The 17458-nt window shown below is 40.2% G+C and overlaps 1 protein-coding gene across 1 annotated transcript in view; it reads left to right on the forward strand.

The window, feature by feature from the left end:
- ASAH2 (N-acylsphingosine amidohydrolase 2) overlaps window positions 1-17458 on the forward strand; it is a 99596-nt gene that overhangs the window by 15705 nt on the left and 66433 nt on the right. Inside the window, exons 2-4 of the mRNA XM_006169744.3 lie at window positions 8897-9017; window positions 12688-12819; window positions 16183-16361. Of these exons, the coding sequence (XP_006169806.1) occupies window positions 12693-12819; window positions 16183-16361 (306 nt within the window). The 5' untranslated portion in view covers window positions 8897-9017; window positions 12688-12692. The remainder of the gene's footprint in view (window positions 1-8896; window positions 9018-12687; window positions 12820-16182; window positions 16362-17458) is intronic.

The following is a 17458-nucleotide window of genomic DNA, read 5'->3' on the forward strand; positions in this document are numbered from 1 at the left end:
GGGACTTGCTTTAAGTTTCAAAGGTTTTTTTTTCTTTTTTTCAGTCCTGTGCAAAAGTCATGAAATAGTAAGGTACCACCATGGCATCTCTGTGCAGTTAAAACTAATTTCTTTTTGAACCTAATGAAAAATTCATCGTGCCAGATGGCTTGTTACTTTTAACTTTAAAAACATTCCTCACAGCAGCTTGGCGTACAAGGTGTCCAATGATTGGGACGCCTATCTTCTCCAAAGTCAGGTTCAGTACTGACTTTTGTGAGATGTAGCTTGGACAACTTTTAGTTAGAGATACCAGAATCTACTTCAGGGAACTTAAAAAGAAAAAAATACATATACATATTAAGTGAGAGAGAGAACTTGCAGGATCATTGTGAAGGCTGAAGTTAGCAAGTTGAGGCTGAGCTTCCAGGAACTACTCCCCAACTTAAATTGCAGAACCGAGCTGCTAAGGAATCAGGTACCTCAGTCACAGCCATGGCACAAGGAAGTGGACCACAGCATGTGGAAGCAGCCACGGAGCAGCTTGCTCAGAGCCACAGCGTAGAATGGAGTGGCTCACTTCCGAGTCCAGGTCTCATGTCAGTGCATCTGAAGGCAGAACCTAAACTGTGTCTGGAACTCTCGGCAAATGGGGATCCAGCTTTGGATGTGGAATAGGTGTGGAGTGAAGCATCCCACAGTATCTGCCACAGTGCTTCTAACGTGCTTCTCTTCTATCAACCAGCGTAGAGTAGTCGCTCCTTACCCACTGGGAATATTTTCCAAGAACTCCAGTGCATGCCTGAAACCACAGATAGCAGCACACCCTGTATCTACTGCATTTCTTCCTGCACAGTCATGCACTCCATGATGATGTTTCGGTCAGTGAAGGACTGTGTCTGTGACAGTGGTCCACAAGGAGCAGACGAGCTAGGTCACATAGCTAGTGTTTAGTAGGATAAGCCATGTGGGTTTGTGAGGTCACTCTGTGAAGATTTCACAACAAGAAAACCACCTAACAACACATTTCACAGAACGTGTCTCCATGAAGGCATGCATGACTGTACAGACATATCTATGATAAAGCTTTTTTTTATAAATGAGATACAGTAAGAGATGAAGAATGATAATAAAACAATTAAAATATCATATTGTAATAAAAGTTACATAAATGTGGTTTCTTTTTTTTCTCTCTCTCAACATATTTTACTGTACTATACCATAGGTAACTGAAACCTTGGGAAATGAAACCACAGGGAAGAGGAGACTACTGTATTAAAGAAAGCTAATTGTCCATCCATCTGTCCTCCCATCTGTCCTTCTAGCTATTCATCCATCCATCCATCCATCTATCCATCTACCCACCAACTTTTGTACTGTCTCTGCCTTTTTAGAATGCATCTCTAAAAGATTTTTTTTTAAGTATGATGACGATCCCATTATCACACAATTTACATAGTAACTCCTTAATATTGTCAAATATTGCTGCTTTTCTTCTAAGCTTTGTTGTCTGGTTTTAAGGATTTTTGTCCTGTCTTGAGCAGTCAATAGATTCATGTACCTACTATTTGAACAGAATACTAACCTGTTTCCAGGCTTTAAGTTTCAAAGAAATTTCCTTACCAGTTCAAAACTGCATTTCTTGAAATTGCCAGTTGAACTTGCTATTGAAAGTAGTTAGATTACTTATGAAATTGTGTGATCAACAAAATGTGGGGGGGGGGGAAGGAATTGAAAACAACTGTAGATAGCAGAGATAGTGAGATAAGAGGGTGGGAAAGGGGAGAGGGTCAGACAAAGGGTAAAATACACATGAAACTAGTAATGGAAAATTGTTGATGACAACATGCATGATTAAGCCACTATGAGTTTATTCTAGATGGGAAACCACATTTGGTATGTTGTGACGATGCTTAGGGGGTGAATGTAAATTAATTTTAAAAAATGATTTAGGAGAAGAAAAAATATGAAAACTGTTTTTATTGAAATTAAAAAAATGCATATTTGATGACTGCAGTAAGCTATATAGCCCCAGCTAGGTTCTACTTTATAGTATGTTCATTCTACTCACTGAGGTTTATGGCTAAAGTCAGACTTGTGTTCATGTATATGTATAAATCAGCTGCGCTTGCTATTGGAAATATTTAGACTAATTAAGTTCATTAGCAAATCAATTAAATGGGGGGAAAGGGCATAGAAAGCAACCATGGATACCAGAGATAATGTGGGAGGAGGGTGGGACACGGCAGAGGGTGAAGGGTAGGGAATCAAGAATGGCAAAACAAACAAACAAACACACAAAAGACAGCAAAATATACAGGAAATAAGAAATGGAAAATTATTTGTTATATGCACGTATATTGATGTGCTTGATTGAGCCATTATACAGTGTATTCTGGATGGGAAATCTCATTTTGTATGCTGTAATGATGTATAGTGAATGAATGTAAGTAAATAATTAAATTTAAAAAGATGAAATAAAAAAGAAAAAGAAAAGAAAAGGCAAATCATGAGTACAGGATAACACAAATGCCCAATTTCCCTAGCTGACCAAATTATTATTATTATTATTATTATTATTATTTTGGAGAGGTTTTCGCTATAGGACACGTGCGCTCGCCAGACAGAGAGAGACAGAGAGAGAGAAAGCGAGAAATCTACCCCCAGGGGGGATGGTCACGCCGCAATCCTTTCTCCTCCATTCTCCTCTCAGGATCTTGGGCACGCACACGCGCCCTGTGTGAGTTCTAAGCGAACCGCGGTCGACTACGTGGGAGTCCAGTGACATAGCCATTACGCTAACTGCTGGTTCCCTAGTTGCCCACATTATTAAAAATAATTGTCAAATATCGAGTTAGTGTTCAAATTTTCTCAATTGTCTTATAATTTAAAACATTTTTGCTTGAATTGGGAATAAGGTTGGTTTTAGGTCTATTACATACAGGTGATTAATATGTTTTTAAAATTTTTATTTTAATTTCTAATTTATATTTAATAGTTGTACATCTTTGTGGGTTTTAGAGTGGTTTTTCAAAGAAGGTATAAAATGCATAATAATTAAAGAAATAAACATATCCACCACCTCCTATTAAATTGAGTATTACTTTGTTTTGTGCACAAAGTTTGTGGTACTGGTTATTTGGAGACGAATATGAAATTGTCACTAATGTTCTCTATTTGATAACCTATTCCTCTTGCTTACACACACTCTTGTATCTGTTAACCCAGTTCTCTCCATCCCCCTGCCCCTTCCCTTCCCAGCTTCTGGTGTCCATGGCTGCACTCTCTAATTCCACGCAATTGAGAGTTTCAGCTTCTAAGAATGACTGAGGACACTTGGTATTTGTTACATGAGGACATATGTTTTTCAGGGTCTGGCTTATTTTATTTAGCATTATTTCTTCCACGTTCACCCATTTTGCCTTAAATGACAGGACTCTTTCTTCGTATGGCTGCATAGCACTCCACTGTGCATGTATGTACAGTATTGTCTGTAGTCATTCACAAGTTGTTCAGCACTTAGGTTTATTTATATGTCTCAAAAGCCTCTTTTTCTTTCTTTTTTTTTTTTTTGGAGAGTTTTTTGTTATAGGGTACGTGTGCTCGCCAGACAGAGAGAGACAGAGAGACAGAAAAGAAGTAACCCCCCCACCCCGGGGGGATGGCCACACCACAATCCCTTCTCCTCCATTCTCCTCTCGGGATCTTGGGCACACATGCACACAAGCCTGGCGTGAGTTTAAGCCACTGGGTCCAGGCCTCGAACCACGGTCGACCACATGGGAGTCCAGGGACATAGCCATTACGCTAACTGCGGGCCCTCACAAGCCTCTTTTAACCTTTAGCTCGCCTCTTCTTTCTTCTCCTCTCATCCCCTTTTCCATCACTTCCACCTGTATCTCCTTTCCTTTCCCGCATTTGTCCTTGTTCTCCTCTCCAGCATTCCCATCCCTTCTGTTGGTGTTCTTCTTTCTTTCTCTTCTTCTCCACTTCCTATTTTTTTGTTACAGAAACTGGGTCAATTATCTTAGAGAGTTTTTCACAGTCTGGATTTTGGTTACTGTATCTCCATGTTGTCTTCCAACATATTCAGTTGTCTCTTGTATTTTCTATAAATAGGCACTTAGATCTGGAGGCTATCTGATTTAGGGAAGGTTTGTATAACGCTGAGAGGTTTGTGGTAGCTGGTTAGCTTTCTTTTGATGATATAAGGAGTCATTGAAGGTCTTTGCTAGATCCCTCTTTCATTAGGGGTTTGTAAAACATTACATTCAAGTCCATCATTCCCTCATTTATTAGCTGAAATACTTTAATAGCAAGAAACTGAGTCTCATTAACTATTTGGCTTTTCAAAGGTAGATCTATATAGAAAAAGCAAAGCACCTTCTTGATTTCTTTTCTTTTTTAAAGAAGTTTCCTTCCTTCTTTCCTCCCTCCTTCCCTTCCTTCTCTTTTTGTGAGAGAGAGGAATGGAGAAAGACAAGCATATTCAACAGAATTTCATGTCGCAATCTCCCCTCTGCCCCACCAGCCTTTCTAGCCAGCCAGGATTATAGGAATGTTTGTGTGCACACCAGGACTGTACAAGTTGCTGTAAGAACTGAACCCAGTGTTCTATAAGACTTCCAGAAATGCAAACTGTTGTGCTAAGCCACATTACTTCTTGATTTCTTGCCCCCACCTTTTATTTACCATTTTTTTTAAATAACAAATTCACTCTTTAGCATTTTTTTAGAAAGTGTCGTTATGATATCATGGGTTTAAACATATTTTATTTGCTTCAACCTGTTGTAGCTATTTGTTTTTTTTTGGAGAGGTTTTTGCTATAGGGCATGTGTCCTTGCCAGAAAGACATAGAGAAACAGAGAGAATGTAAGAAATCCCCCCCTGGAGGCATGGCCACACCTCAATCCCTTCTCCATCCTCCTCTTGGGATCTTGGACACGTACACACATGCGCCTGGACTGAGTTTAAGCCACCTGGTCTGGGACTTGAACCATAGTCAACTATGTGGGAGTCCAGTGACATAGCCATTACACCGACTGCTAGTCCCTGCTGTAGTTATTTTTTAAACTCATGCTCAGATAAACTGATTTTTGGCTAGAGGAAACCTCTTTAGTTCTTTTGACAGAGTTCTAATAATCTTGATCACTTCCTTGATTTCTGGTATGATAAAATGCTTTTGGTTTACTTTGTATTTTCTGCCCTAAATCCAGAACCAGCAGTTTCTCCAACCATCTGGCTCTTTGCTAAAAGAAATGATGTTTAGAGATGACAATTTGGGTATTATATGAAATACTGTATGTTTTCTAAAAGTAGCTTAATTTTTAATTAATCCAAGAGTTAAAGAATGAAAGATGTAACTGTTAGCATGGAGCAAATAAAATTAGCACCATGTCTTTTAGGGCCTTGACTCAGCAGGCATAAGCAAAATATTGAGAAAATTAGTGATGCTAGTGATCATTGGTTAGCGACTTCAGAGTTAGGGTTTAGGGAGACATATTCTTCTGACTTGAACACAGATTTTCCCCAGCTATCTTAACTTGGTGCTGAGAAACTTCTTCCTCTGTGATTAGATGATAAGAGACAGAAGGTATAGCTTTGCTTTATCAATTGCTAATAAGGAGTGAACACATGGACTTCCTTTCCAAAAAATGTTTTTCTAAAGCTCATTTATTTCTTCCATGAATGAGAGTGATATGGGGAGAGAGACAGAGAGACGGCCTCACCAATATGATCTCGACCATCCAATCTACCTCCGATCTCAGGCAGCCCCCAATCATAGGCAACTATGCTTTTGATATATGCAGGGAGGTCTCCCAGTGTGAACCCAGAAAGTTCCCATGTGGAACAGCTTGATTGAGCTTTGTGTTTTTACCATCATGACAATATCCAGCACCCAAACAGACTAGAGGTTGCCTTGGCATGGTTTGGGGCAAGGTGATGTAGAAAGTTAAGAATTTGGTGAAGGGGGAACCAGCAGTTGGTGTAATGGCTATGTTGCTGGACTCCCATGTAGTTGACCATGGTTCGAGTCCTGGACCCAGTGGCTTAAACTCACGCTGGGCACATTTGTGTGCATGCCCAAGGTCCTGAATGGAAAAGGGATTGCAGTGATTTCTCTCTTTCTGTCTCCCTGTCTTTCCAGTGAGCACACATGCCCTATAGCAAAAATCTTTCCAAAAAAGGAAAAAAGAGTTCAGGGAAGTGCACAAGGTCTTATCTAAAAGTTTGGAGTCAAGTTTGCAACTTAGAATTATCATTGCTTGATCATTCTCACTTTAAATATCTTTTCTGGTTCTAGAAGCCATTTGACCTTTCTATGTCTGTTTCTTCATCTTTCTAATGGGTAGAGTATGTTACTTGTGTGAACATGTCAGGATTGAGGGGTGAGAACGATAGTTTCTCCTAGCTAACAAGACTTATGTGAGCATCATTCAGATAGAAATGAAATATGTGCACAAGTAAGCATGCTTGGAATGTTTATACCTTCATCTTAACCCTAGGATGGTCTTGTTCCTGGCTGTCAGAGTCAAATGTTCTAATGGGCACCAGAAGTCCCCTGGACCTGACATCTTTCCTGTACTGGCTTAGCCATGGTGCTTGAAATCTCTATCTGTACCCCCTCACTCCTCACATACAGACCTTCAATGTTGCCTGGGAGACTTGATACATTACAGCACTATCATCTATGAAAATCTTGGTTGAAATAATCTTAGCTGACTAGATGCTGGGTCACTGAGTAGGATCCTATGAATGGGCCCTGGCATGGCTTCTTTTCATGAGGAGGAATATGGCTGTAGGAATCTGAAAAAGATCACAGCGGGACTCTAGAGGCCTCCCACAGCAAGGGGGAAAGTGGGAGAGGAAATCCAATGGCAGGTCACTAGTGGGTACCTGGTGCTTTATGTGCCCAATAGCTATTCCACTTTTATTTTGGAGAAACTATCTTTCCCTTTTGGGATGTGGTCTTGTAAGGGCATCCATTAATGAATCTCCCCAAAGAAATGATCAGTATATGTCCCAAGAATGGCCATTTGATGATCTTTCTGTAACTGAATCCTGAATGGGTCAACATGAAGACCTGAAGCTTCTGAGTGCTTCAATTTCAATGGCGATGCCCCAAAGGACTGTCTGGTAGCTCCAGCCACGTAACCCGCAGAACTGCTCTGGCTCCCGGACTTCCTGAGTTTGTCTTTAGCTTTTCTTGCTATCTTTCAGTGAATTTACTCCTTTTTTTTCCCCCTTGCTTTAAGTTAGCTAGACTTGTTTTCTGTTGCTTTAACCAAGGATTTTAGCATAAACGCACTGAAAAAAATCTACTTGTTTAACATCATGATTTAACTAGTTCTCCTCTGAAGTTAGCAAAGAAATTTCTAAGATTTATTACTAATGCCTTATTTGAAGTTGGAAATTTGGGGGCCTATCTCTCTTCAAATTGTGCAGGACCTTCAAAATGTTTCCTGGACAGCCTAGATTAGCTAGGGAAAATAGGAGAAGGAAATAGCAGTTTTGCCTATTTATTGCTCTCTTTGTTTTTTATGGGCCATTGTTCAATCATGCAATTTTATAGAATAATTTTTTTTTTTTTTTTAGAGAGAGGTTTTTGCTATAGGGTGCATGTGCTTGCCAGAAAGGGAGAGACAGAGGGACAGAAAGCGAGAACTCACCCCCAGGGGGGATAGCCATAACACAATTTCTTCTCCTCCATTCTCCTCCAGGGATCTTGGGCACACACGCATACACACCCAGTGTGAGTTTAAGCCACCAGATTCAGGACTCAAACTGCAGTCAACTATATTGGAGTCCAGCAACATAGCCATTATGCCAACTGTTGGTCCTGACAGTATACATTTTCTAAGATGAGGTTAAGCATTTTATTGTCCTCATTATAAAGGCAATGCATGACTATTATAGAAAATATCAAGAGGTAAAAAGATGAAAAAACCCATCCATAATCAGCAGATAATTACTTCCTAACATTTTGCTGTACTTTCTTATGACCTTTTTGACTACATATACATACTTTATGCAAATGGAATGGTATTGTTTTGCAAGCATAATATAGCAATATTTGGTAATTTGTTCATATCTTTATATTTTTCAGTATAATCTTCAATGATTGCATAGCATTTTTGCCCTATTATATTTTTATTTACATTCTTAATCTGTTTTTATTTAATCTACTTTTATTTAAAAGTTTTTTCTTTATTCATGACAGACCACATATATGCACACATGATAGTATGAGAGAGATAGAAGAATACAAAGAGAGAGAGAGAGAGAGAGAGAGAGAGAGAGATGAGCTCCCTCCATAGGATCTGGTCATCAAGAGATCCTTGTCCTCCACTCCTTCAGCCTGTAGGATCTTGGGCACACATAGTGTGATAGGCTGATAAGGTCAGAGATTTGAACTGTGATGGCCATGTGGGATCTGTCTTTGCTTGAGTAATGAGTTATTGCTGTGCCACACAGCTGGCCCAGCTCTTCTAAAATGCTTTTACTTTGGTATGAGTACTTAAAAATTAAGATAACTTTCTGTTCAGAAATGGATGAAAATACTGCCCCGCAGTAACCACAGCTCACACTGATGTCCAGCATTCGTCACCATTCCCGTTGATTGATGGTTGAATGGGCAGTGGTAGATAAAGCAGGTGTTTTGTTCTGTTTGTTTTGTGATCTGCACTGTAGGCCTCACACAGGCCTTGCCAGATGGGAAGCATATAAAGGCTGAAATAATCTTCAGTCCAGAAGGCCTCTGCAACTCCTACCTCTGATAACAGGCTGTCCCAGGAGAGTTTGTACATAAACTTTTTGTTATCAATACACTTTAATCTTATCCTTGTACCAGCCCATAAAGGTTTGCTAATGAGAACTCTAGCTCTCCTGGACTTGACTGTGAAAAATCTTCCCTCAGTAGGTTTCAGAAAGTGCCGAGAAGTCTTAAGTCCACCAACCTGCAAAGAAAAAGGGAATAAGATTCTGGAAGGACGTTTGTGTTACTGGGAAGCAAAAGCGCCTTTGAGTAGTACAATCAGGTAAGAAAAACTATGCTTTCTTGGGAAGGGAGGGAAGGAAGCCTCTGAATCATCCTCTTGTCTCAGAGATCTTGAAAGAACCTTAAAGCTTTGCCTCATTTTCATAGTCCCAAACCCCCATTTTTTGCCAAATTTACTTTTTACTGTCACCTTTTTGAAAAATAGGAACCTCAGTGAAGTAAAGATGTGGCAAATGGCTTGCCATGGTGTCATTAGAGCCTCATTGTTGAAAGTACAGGGTTTTGACAGATGAACTGGAAATCATTGTGCAATCTAGAATCTTAAAGATACAGTCATTGACTTGGCTTTCCACGGTGTATTTGCACTCCAAAAGCAGGCAAGGCATCTACTTTAACATTCAAAATCAGATTTTAATAATCAATGTGAAATAAATAGTGCTAATTATAATTTTAATTACCCTGAAGTTAGTAGCAGAATCAGATAAACTGGTTCAAAGAGAATGGTGCTGTGCTGGCAACTATTCTGGGAGCTAAACAGGATGGTGAAATGCAGGAGGTAGATTGTTCAAGTCTGAGTAAGAGTTGGAAGCTCTAATGTTAAATCAAGTGCTACTGATGATTTGTTTAGAAGCCTGGTAGTGATCATCAATTCAGCAGAGCAAAACTAAGGGGAAAAAAAGAAAGGAGTATATTCTACCACTTCTGTTTGGTACACAGGTTTCTACTATGTGTCCACATTTACAGATACAGTCTGTGTGCCAGGGTTCTATGGTTGGAGGTTTAGCTGTCAGTCATCTTGGCTAGTAGGAAGACTCCCTGAAAACAAAGGTTTGAGCAATAAGTCAGATTACTGGGTTTAATGCAGCTAGTAATGAAAGTAACAAATAATATTTAATAAATCCCTGGCATTTGATAGAAAAATGGATGAATATGGAACCCAAACTATAAAAGAGAGGCATTGTATGTCTCTGCTTAATATATACAGGATTTTGCACTCTATTGCAGAAACAGAAAGATTAGAAGATATAAAAACATGGAGAACAATTGTGGATACTAGAGATGGTGTGGGAGAAGAGTGGGAAACGGGGGCAGATGAGAGGAAGTGAATCAAGGGAAAAAGAAGCAAAAAATTTAAGGGACACAAAAATGGAAAACTGTTGATGGTAATGTGTATGATAATTTTTTAACTAGACTAATATACAGTGTATTCATGCTGGGAACATTCATTTTGCAAGCTGTAAAGGTATAAAGTGATTCACTGCATAGAAATTTTTTCTAAAAAGACAAAAATCTTTCATATCATCATAATTTGGAGGTATAGCTTTGCTGTGTTTCTTGACTTTCAGGGGCTGACAACAGAATTTAGGAATAATACACAGACCTAACATGTTCTGCCCTAGATTTGAATTGTCTCTACTTCTGTTGATGAAGGTTATGGTGGTGATAAATGGATGAGAAAAGCTTCCCAATAAACAGGAAATTTGGGAAGATGTTTGAGTCTCTTTGTGCACTCTTGGTTCAGTCGTACTCTGAAGTGTTTGCTGTTAGACCGAACTTTGACTTCTAGCTCAGGGATTGCAAAATCAAATGCTTACAAAGACCAAGTAGTAACTTAGAAGGATAGGGCCTTCTAGTGAGGGACTGTGAAATGCTCTGTCCAAAGGGAATAGTAGCTACTGAATTTTAAGAAATTCTTGGCACATGGGAACACTAGTCGAGTGTTGCCGTATTTTATTTGAAGTTTCAGATTTGTAAATGCAAACTATTTTTGCAGATAAACTATGAATGCTATCTTTTATCTTTAAGTCAAAGTGAAACAAAAAATTGTCTGGACCATATTAAAACACACTTATCTGTTGCCATTTTGCAACTCTGGGAGGGGGGGCTAGTACCTCAGCTACAAATTACCCATTTTGGGCAAGTTTTAGGATTCCAGTTAGGTTTCTAAAGCACAGGTGAAGAAAATGGATTCTGAATGTCCCCCCTTTGAGTCTAACAATCCTTTAGTCTCCTGTAAATTCCCCTGAAGGACCAAGAGGAGCATAGTCTTTACTATTTTGCAACTTAGTGATAAATGTGAACGTTCTGAACACTCTTACATTTCATAGAGTAAAAGAAGTGTTACTTTCATCATTTCATCTTGTTTTTATAGAAACTCTCTGAGATAGATGCCAAATCTGACATCACCGTCTCCCATATTTACGGATGGGAACACTGAGGCTCAGTACTAGGGAGGATTTCCCAAGGTCATCCAATAAGAGGTAGAAATGAGATTTAAACTCTGGAGTCAGACTTCAAAAATTTTTTTTTGTTTTTAAGAGGTTTTTGCTACAGGGCATGTGCACTTGCCACAAAGACAGAGAGAGACAGAGAGACAGAAAGCAAGAAATCACCACCCAGGGGGGCCGGCCACACCACAATCCCTTCTCCTCCATTCTCCTCTTGGGATCTTGGGTACGCAGGCACATACACCTGGCATGAGTTTTAGCCACCGGGTTCAGGACTCGAACCGTGGTCGACTACATGGGAGTCCAGTGACATAGCCATTACACCAACTGCTGGTCTCAGAACCCAATTTTTAACTGCCATATTATACTTACTCCCTTTGTATTATATGGGGTCTTAACTCCTGTAGTCATTTTGTGTGATGATGAGTTCTCCTACATTTTCAGGAATAGGTAGGGACATTTTCTGCTTTTGTAAAACACAGAAACATTTTCAATCATCATCCTTTAACACAGTGTTCAGAAAATATATGAGATCTTTCTGAACACTGAAAGGGAAAACCTACTGATGCCTGGCTTAGGACCAGGGATGTTGTGCCTTTTTCATGTCCTTTGGTTACCAGGTAGTAATTGAAACTTAGAACATAAAGTTTATAGGCCAAAGGTAGGGTTTTTTGTTGTTGTTGTTGTTGTTTTTTCCTTCTTTATTTTTGGAGAGGTTTTTGCTATAGGGTGCATGCACTCGCCAGACAGACAGAGAGAGACAGAGAGAAATCCCTCCCCCCCCCCCAGGGGGGATGGTCACGCTGCAATCCGTCTCCTCCATTCTCCTCTTGGGATCTTGGGCATGCACGCACACGTGCCCGGCGTGAGTTTAAGCCACCGGGTCTGGGACTTGAACCGCAGTCAATTATGTGGGAGTCCAGCGACATAGCCATTAAACTAACTGCTGTCTCAATAAGCCAAAGGTAGGGGTTTTAATCTCCATGCACACAAGACCATTTTGCTTAATCCGTGCCTGACTCCACCCAGCTTCCTCTCAAGGATAATCAGTACATGTGCATCAGTTATCCTTATTGACATGAGCTCGCTCAGTCTGGCCACGCACATACCCACAAACGGCATCAGTACCATCAATTAAAGCAGCATATGTGGTCAATCATGCAGCTAGCTTTTAACCCAGTTGCTATACCAAAGCATGAGTGGTGCTGCCAGGAAGAACATTCTATTGGAAAGGCTTTTGAAACCATATCTGAGTTTTTCCGAAAGAGTGATTCAACTGCTTGGTCTTTTCTACCATGGGCTTGGGATTTGGAACTAGAAGTAATAAGTGTGTTGTGTACTTGCTATCCCTGGTGTAATCTGCCAACAAGAAAGAGGTAAGGCATCTTGGCCTCGGGTAGCTTGAAGAATATGCTTTTCAATTCATGTGTCTGTCTTTCTCGTCCTCTCTCTATTTCTTCTTCCACTTCCACTTTTCTTCAGGAAAAATGGCCAAGCGCACCTTCTCCACATTGGAGACGTTCCTGATTTTCCTCCTTGTAATGATGACTGCCATCACAGTGGCCCTTCTCAGTCTCCTGTTTATCACCAGTGGGACCATTGAAAACCACACAGGCAAGTGTCGTGAGTTTCTTGGACGGTATTCCTAGGTGTGTACAGGATGTTTCTGAATACTGGGGACATCAACAAGAGAAACAGTATCTGCTGACAGTGCAGTGTCTATCTAAGCAACTGGGATGGCTGTCTCCCTTTGCATCAACTCCCCTGTCTGCATTAATAGCAGCTTTTATCAAGTTTGACTTTGTCCCCAAATAGTTGACAAGCTGACATGCCCAGATTTGTCTTTAGCATTTCCTTTGATCTAAGCACAGCTCAGGATTCTTCAAGGGCGGTAATGTCAACTTTTGCCCCAACTTCTAATCTTTTTCTTTGCATTCTTATTTGCATCATCATCTCCAGAGAGCAAAAAGAATGAAAGATCCCTGAATGTCAATCAGTCTATGAAAAGCTTCAAAGAAGTTGGTTTCTTCTAAATTCTAAAATTCTTAGAAAGGCCAATCAAGTTCGGTCAATGAAATGAAATGTGGAAGTGGACCATTGGAAGATGGTAGCCTGTTAGCCCCAATTCTGGTGAAGGAGCTCCACGGCTCTTCCCGAGAAACAGGAATGTTGTCATGATGTCGTCCCCAAATAGTTGACAAGCTGACATGCCCAGATTTGTCTTTAGCATTTCCTTTGATCTAAGCACAGCTCAGGATTCTTCAAGGGCGGTAATGTCAACTTTTGCCCCAACTTCTAATCTTTTTCTTTGCATTCTTATTTGCATCATCATCTCCAGAGAGCAAAAGAATGAAAGATCCCTGAATGTCAATCAGTCTATGAAAAGCTTCAAAGAAGTTGGTTTCTTCTAAATTCTAAAATTCTTAGAAAGGCCAATCAAGTTCGGTCAATGAAATGAAATGTGGAAGTGGACCATTGGAAGATGGTAGCCTGTTAGCCCCAATTCTGGTGAAGGAGCTCCACGGCTCTTCCCGAGAAACAGGAATGTTGTCATGATGTCACATGGTCTCAGATCGCCTGAGTTTTCAAGAGAAGCTGAAATGGGGAATTTTGGACAGCCCCTATCCTTTTTTTTCAATTGTTGGAAAAAATGTACTTTTTGAAACCTCAATAGGCTATATTTACAGGCAATAATGGAAAGGGTTTTTGATGGAGTCTCCGTTTCAGTGTAAAGCTTGATACTTATTAACTGAATAGAGGACAGGTGGGGTTGCATGCTGTGGCTGAAATAAAAGCAGGGCTGTCCTCAGGCCAAGTCGGGGAGGAGATGGCATTTTTCACATGCCTTCTCTTTGATGGCCTCTTCCCTTATTCTAGGTATTCTCTACCAGGTCTCTGGGCTTTGAATTCCTACAAACATAGAGGAACAGATCCTCTCATCCGACAATGCACACAGCAGGGTCTTGGACTGCTAGAAATGAAACGATCCTTAGGAGTTATTTGGATTTAGCTTTTAAAATGAGAGAATTAGGAGGCTGAGGCTCAAGGAAGTTGTTAATAATTACAGTGAGTATTAATAATTGCAATGATAGGATTAGTGTTAGTAAGTATAGTATATAGTATAATGTTGGTGTAGTATACTATTACTGTACTAGTTACTATTTATGGAATAGGGCTTCTTTGTGTCAAGCCTGACAGTAAAGATACTACATCATTTGCCCACCTACTTTTTCACAAAACTCCTATTAAGGTAGGTGCCATTTTACAGTGTTATTTTACAAATGACAAAACTGTGACTCCCATGTTGCAAAGCACTTACCCTTGGCTAAGTGGCTAGGTTTGGCTTTCCCTGTTACCACATTCTTACGTAGGTAGCAGTGAGGCAATAGCAAAAGTGCCCACTTCTTTCTTTTCCCAATACTGGATGTCTTGTAGAAAACACGGGCATGGGGATGAGACGACATGGATCCTAAGTCCATCCAGATTTTGGTCAACAGAGCATGAGATTCTGAGTTGAAGAATCTGGGTTGGACACCTGATACATCACATGGTATCCGTGAAATCTTGGTTAAGTTACTTCTCTGAGTTTTAGTTTTCTCATGTGCAAAATTGACACTGTTGGAGTAGGATGATATCTAAGTTCGTTTGTTTGTTTTAGCTACAAAATTCTAGGATCCCAGCTATAAATTTCTTGCCTAAGTGCTTTCAGATTTCTAATGCCTTGTGATGACAGGACGTGGACCATGCTGCCTCGGCTACTCCTGCCTGTTGTCCAGGGCAGAGGGGAAACAAACAAACAAATGTATATATGAAGCCTAAATATATCAAGAAAATCAAAGCTCTGTACCAACCATTGTTATACATTTTTAACATGTATTAATATAATTATTATTCAAAACAGCCCTAGGAAGCTGGATGTCATTATGATCTCCATTTTATAGATGAGAAAATCTGTTTAGCTAGTAAGCAGTAGAATCAGTGCTTGCATTTTTGCTTATGTTTATTTATTTTGCTATAAAGTACATTTGCTCTCCAGAGAGAGATAGAGAGGGAGAGGAGAGCTCCCCACCCCATCAGGGATGATTATGCTGAAATCCCTTCTCCTCCACCTCCCCTTTCTTTTGGAATTTTGGGTATTCATATATATAACATCTGGCATGTTTCTAGAGCTATTATGCCTGGGACTTGAACCACATATTGTTGGCCATGTGAGATCTGGCTTCCTTAACCACCAGATCACAGAGCTGGCCCAAGACAGGTTTTAAACTCAGATCAGGTACCCACCTTCTTAATCTTGATGTCATTCTGACTCCCTTGATGTTTGAGTGTATGTATGAGGTAAATATATACACATGCACTAAAATAGAATATATGTATGTAAATACATGCACTTATAGATATGAAAGTAATTAAAATGAAATGAAGCTACATAATCAGCTCTATGAAGATCCAGGTTGCATTAATAATACAAGCCTACAGAATCAGAGTGGGGCAGACAGCAGGGTGGCCTCCTGGAGATGATAGTGGAGCTGGCCCAGGAGAGAGAGAAAGGAGACAACGACAAAGGGGGTGTGGAGATTGGTTGTAAAAAGAAAAGGAATGAGGGGCTGGAATGGAGAGAATGGTAGAAACAAATTCTCAGGGCCTGAACTTTGTACATGGTGTGCCAGGAACCTGGCACTTGTTTCGTTTAGCAGGAACAGTAGATCAGGAGACGTGCGTGAAGGAGATGAGTTTGATAAGCAACGGCTTGTGATGACAGATGAAGACGTTTGTGGAGGCCTTGACTCTTAGTTTGAAAGAAAAAACTCTGCTTAGGGTTATGATTTAAAATAGGTTCCGGACCTGTTTCTCACTGTATGTATTACATTCGCATGTGAGAATTCACAAAGATTTTCCCATAGGAATCTGAACCTATGTCTTCTAATCGATGCTGACAACAAAATGTTGTTTCTCAAAGATTTTATTCTGTTTTAGATTCAGGAAGTCAGAATTTTCCAACCACTCAGAGCACTCCAGTTAATGGGCACTCCACAGCCACCCAGAGTTCTCCAGTGACTTGTACCCCAGAGCCTCCTCTAGTTCAGAATTTCAGTGGCTACCACATTGGTGTTGGGCGAGCAGACTGCACAGGACAAGTAGGAGATATCAATCTGGTAGGTAAATGATAGACTTCTTTATGAGACTGTGAAACAAGCTATTATTTTGTATCTTGTATTCATTCCTTATTTTACCACCATTATCTTCTAGCTTTCTTGTTCTTTTAAAAACAAGCCTTTTTAAAGTTCATGATAGAGTGCATACTTGTGCATGTCAGAGAGAACGAGCGAGGCTGGGTATTTGAACCGTGGCCCCAATGCAGGATCTGGCTTCTGCTGGGCAGCTCACTACCACTGCACCACAGAGCCAGCCCTTGTTCTAGCCTTTTTTCTTGACTTTGCCATGGTCTAGCACTATTAGTATCATACTGTAATGAAAAGGGAAACTTACTCAATCACAACTCCTTGGTTAAGTCAATTGACCATTTTTTTATGCATGGAAAAGGCAGGGCTGGCAAACTCAAATACTGCAGGAGTAGGCAGGTACCACAAATGACCAAATCAGGCCAATGTAAGATGGTTGATATCTAGTCAGTCCTCATTTTGGGGGAAACTATAGGAAATGGTGACCATTATGCTTTAAAAAACAAGTAAAAAGAAAGCGCATGGATTTAGCTCATTATTGCTATATAAGAATGTGGGTTTGGAGCTGTCCTCCTTTATAGTTTTCTTGAAGAAAAAAACAGAAAATTAGCGTGAATTCTGGATTGAAGATATGAGGATTTCAATTTCTTGGTGGAAAAAATGTAGGCAACCCTGGAAAAACCTGAAAATCTAATATGGGCCAACATTGTGGGAGCCAAATAAAACACTTCTATGGGCCAGACATAGCCCTAGGAAAAGCAGCTTTTTGGCTAGCATGGCAAAAGAAAAAATCCATTTTTGTCAGTGTTTTCCTAGGAAACTGGAGCATAAAGTTGTCTGATGGGATTTTCTTCCTCCCACCAAATAACTTTCAGGTTCTAGGAATTATTCCTAGCTCTGTTCTGAACAGTGGCCTTGGCATGTGCACCATAAATGTGCATTCACACGAGGGCCAAAGCAAACAGTACAAGAACATGCTAAGCTTCAGTGATAGGTTTTATGGATGGGGTTTTGACATGGCTAGAAAAGGGGTTGGGATAGGCGTTGGTGATCTGGTTTCAGTGAGACAG

This window comes from Tupaia chinensis, unplaced genomic scaffold (assembly GCF_000334495.1).
Source record: "Tupaia chinensis unplaced genomic scaffold, TupChi_1.0 Scaffold147458_1, whole genome shotgun sequence".
NCBI lineage: Eukaryota > Metazoa > Chordata > Mammalia > Scandentia > Tupaiidae > Tupaia > Tupaia belangeri.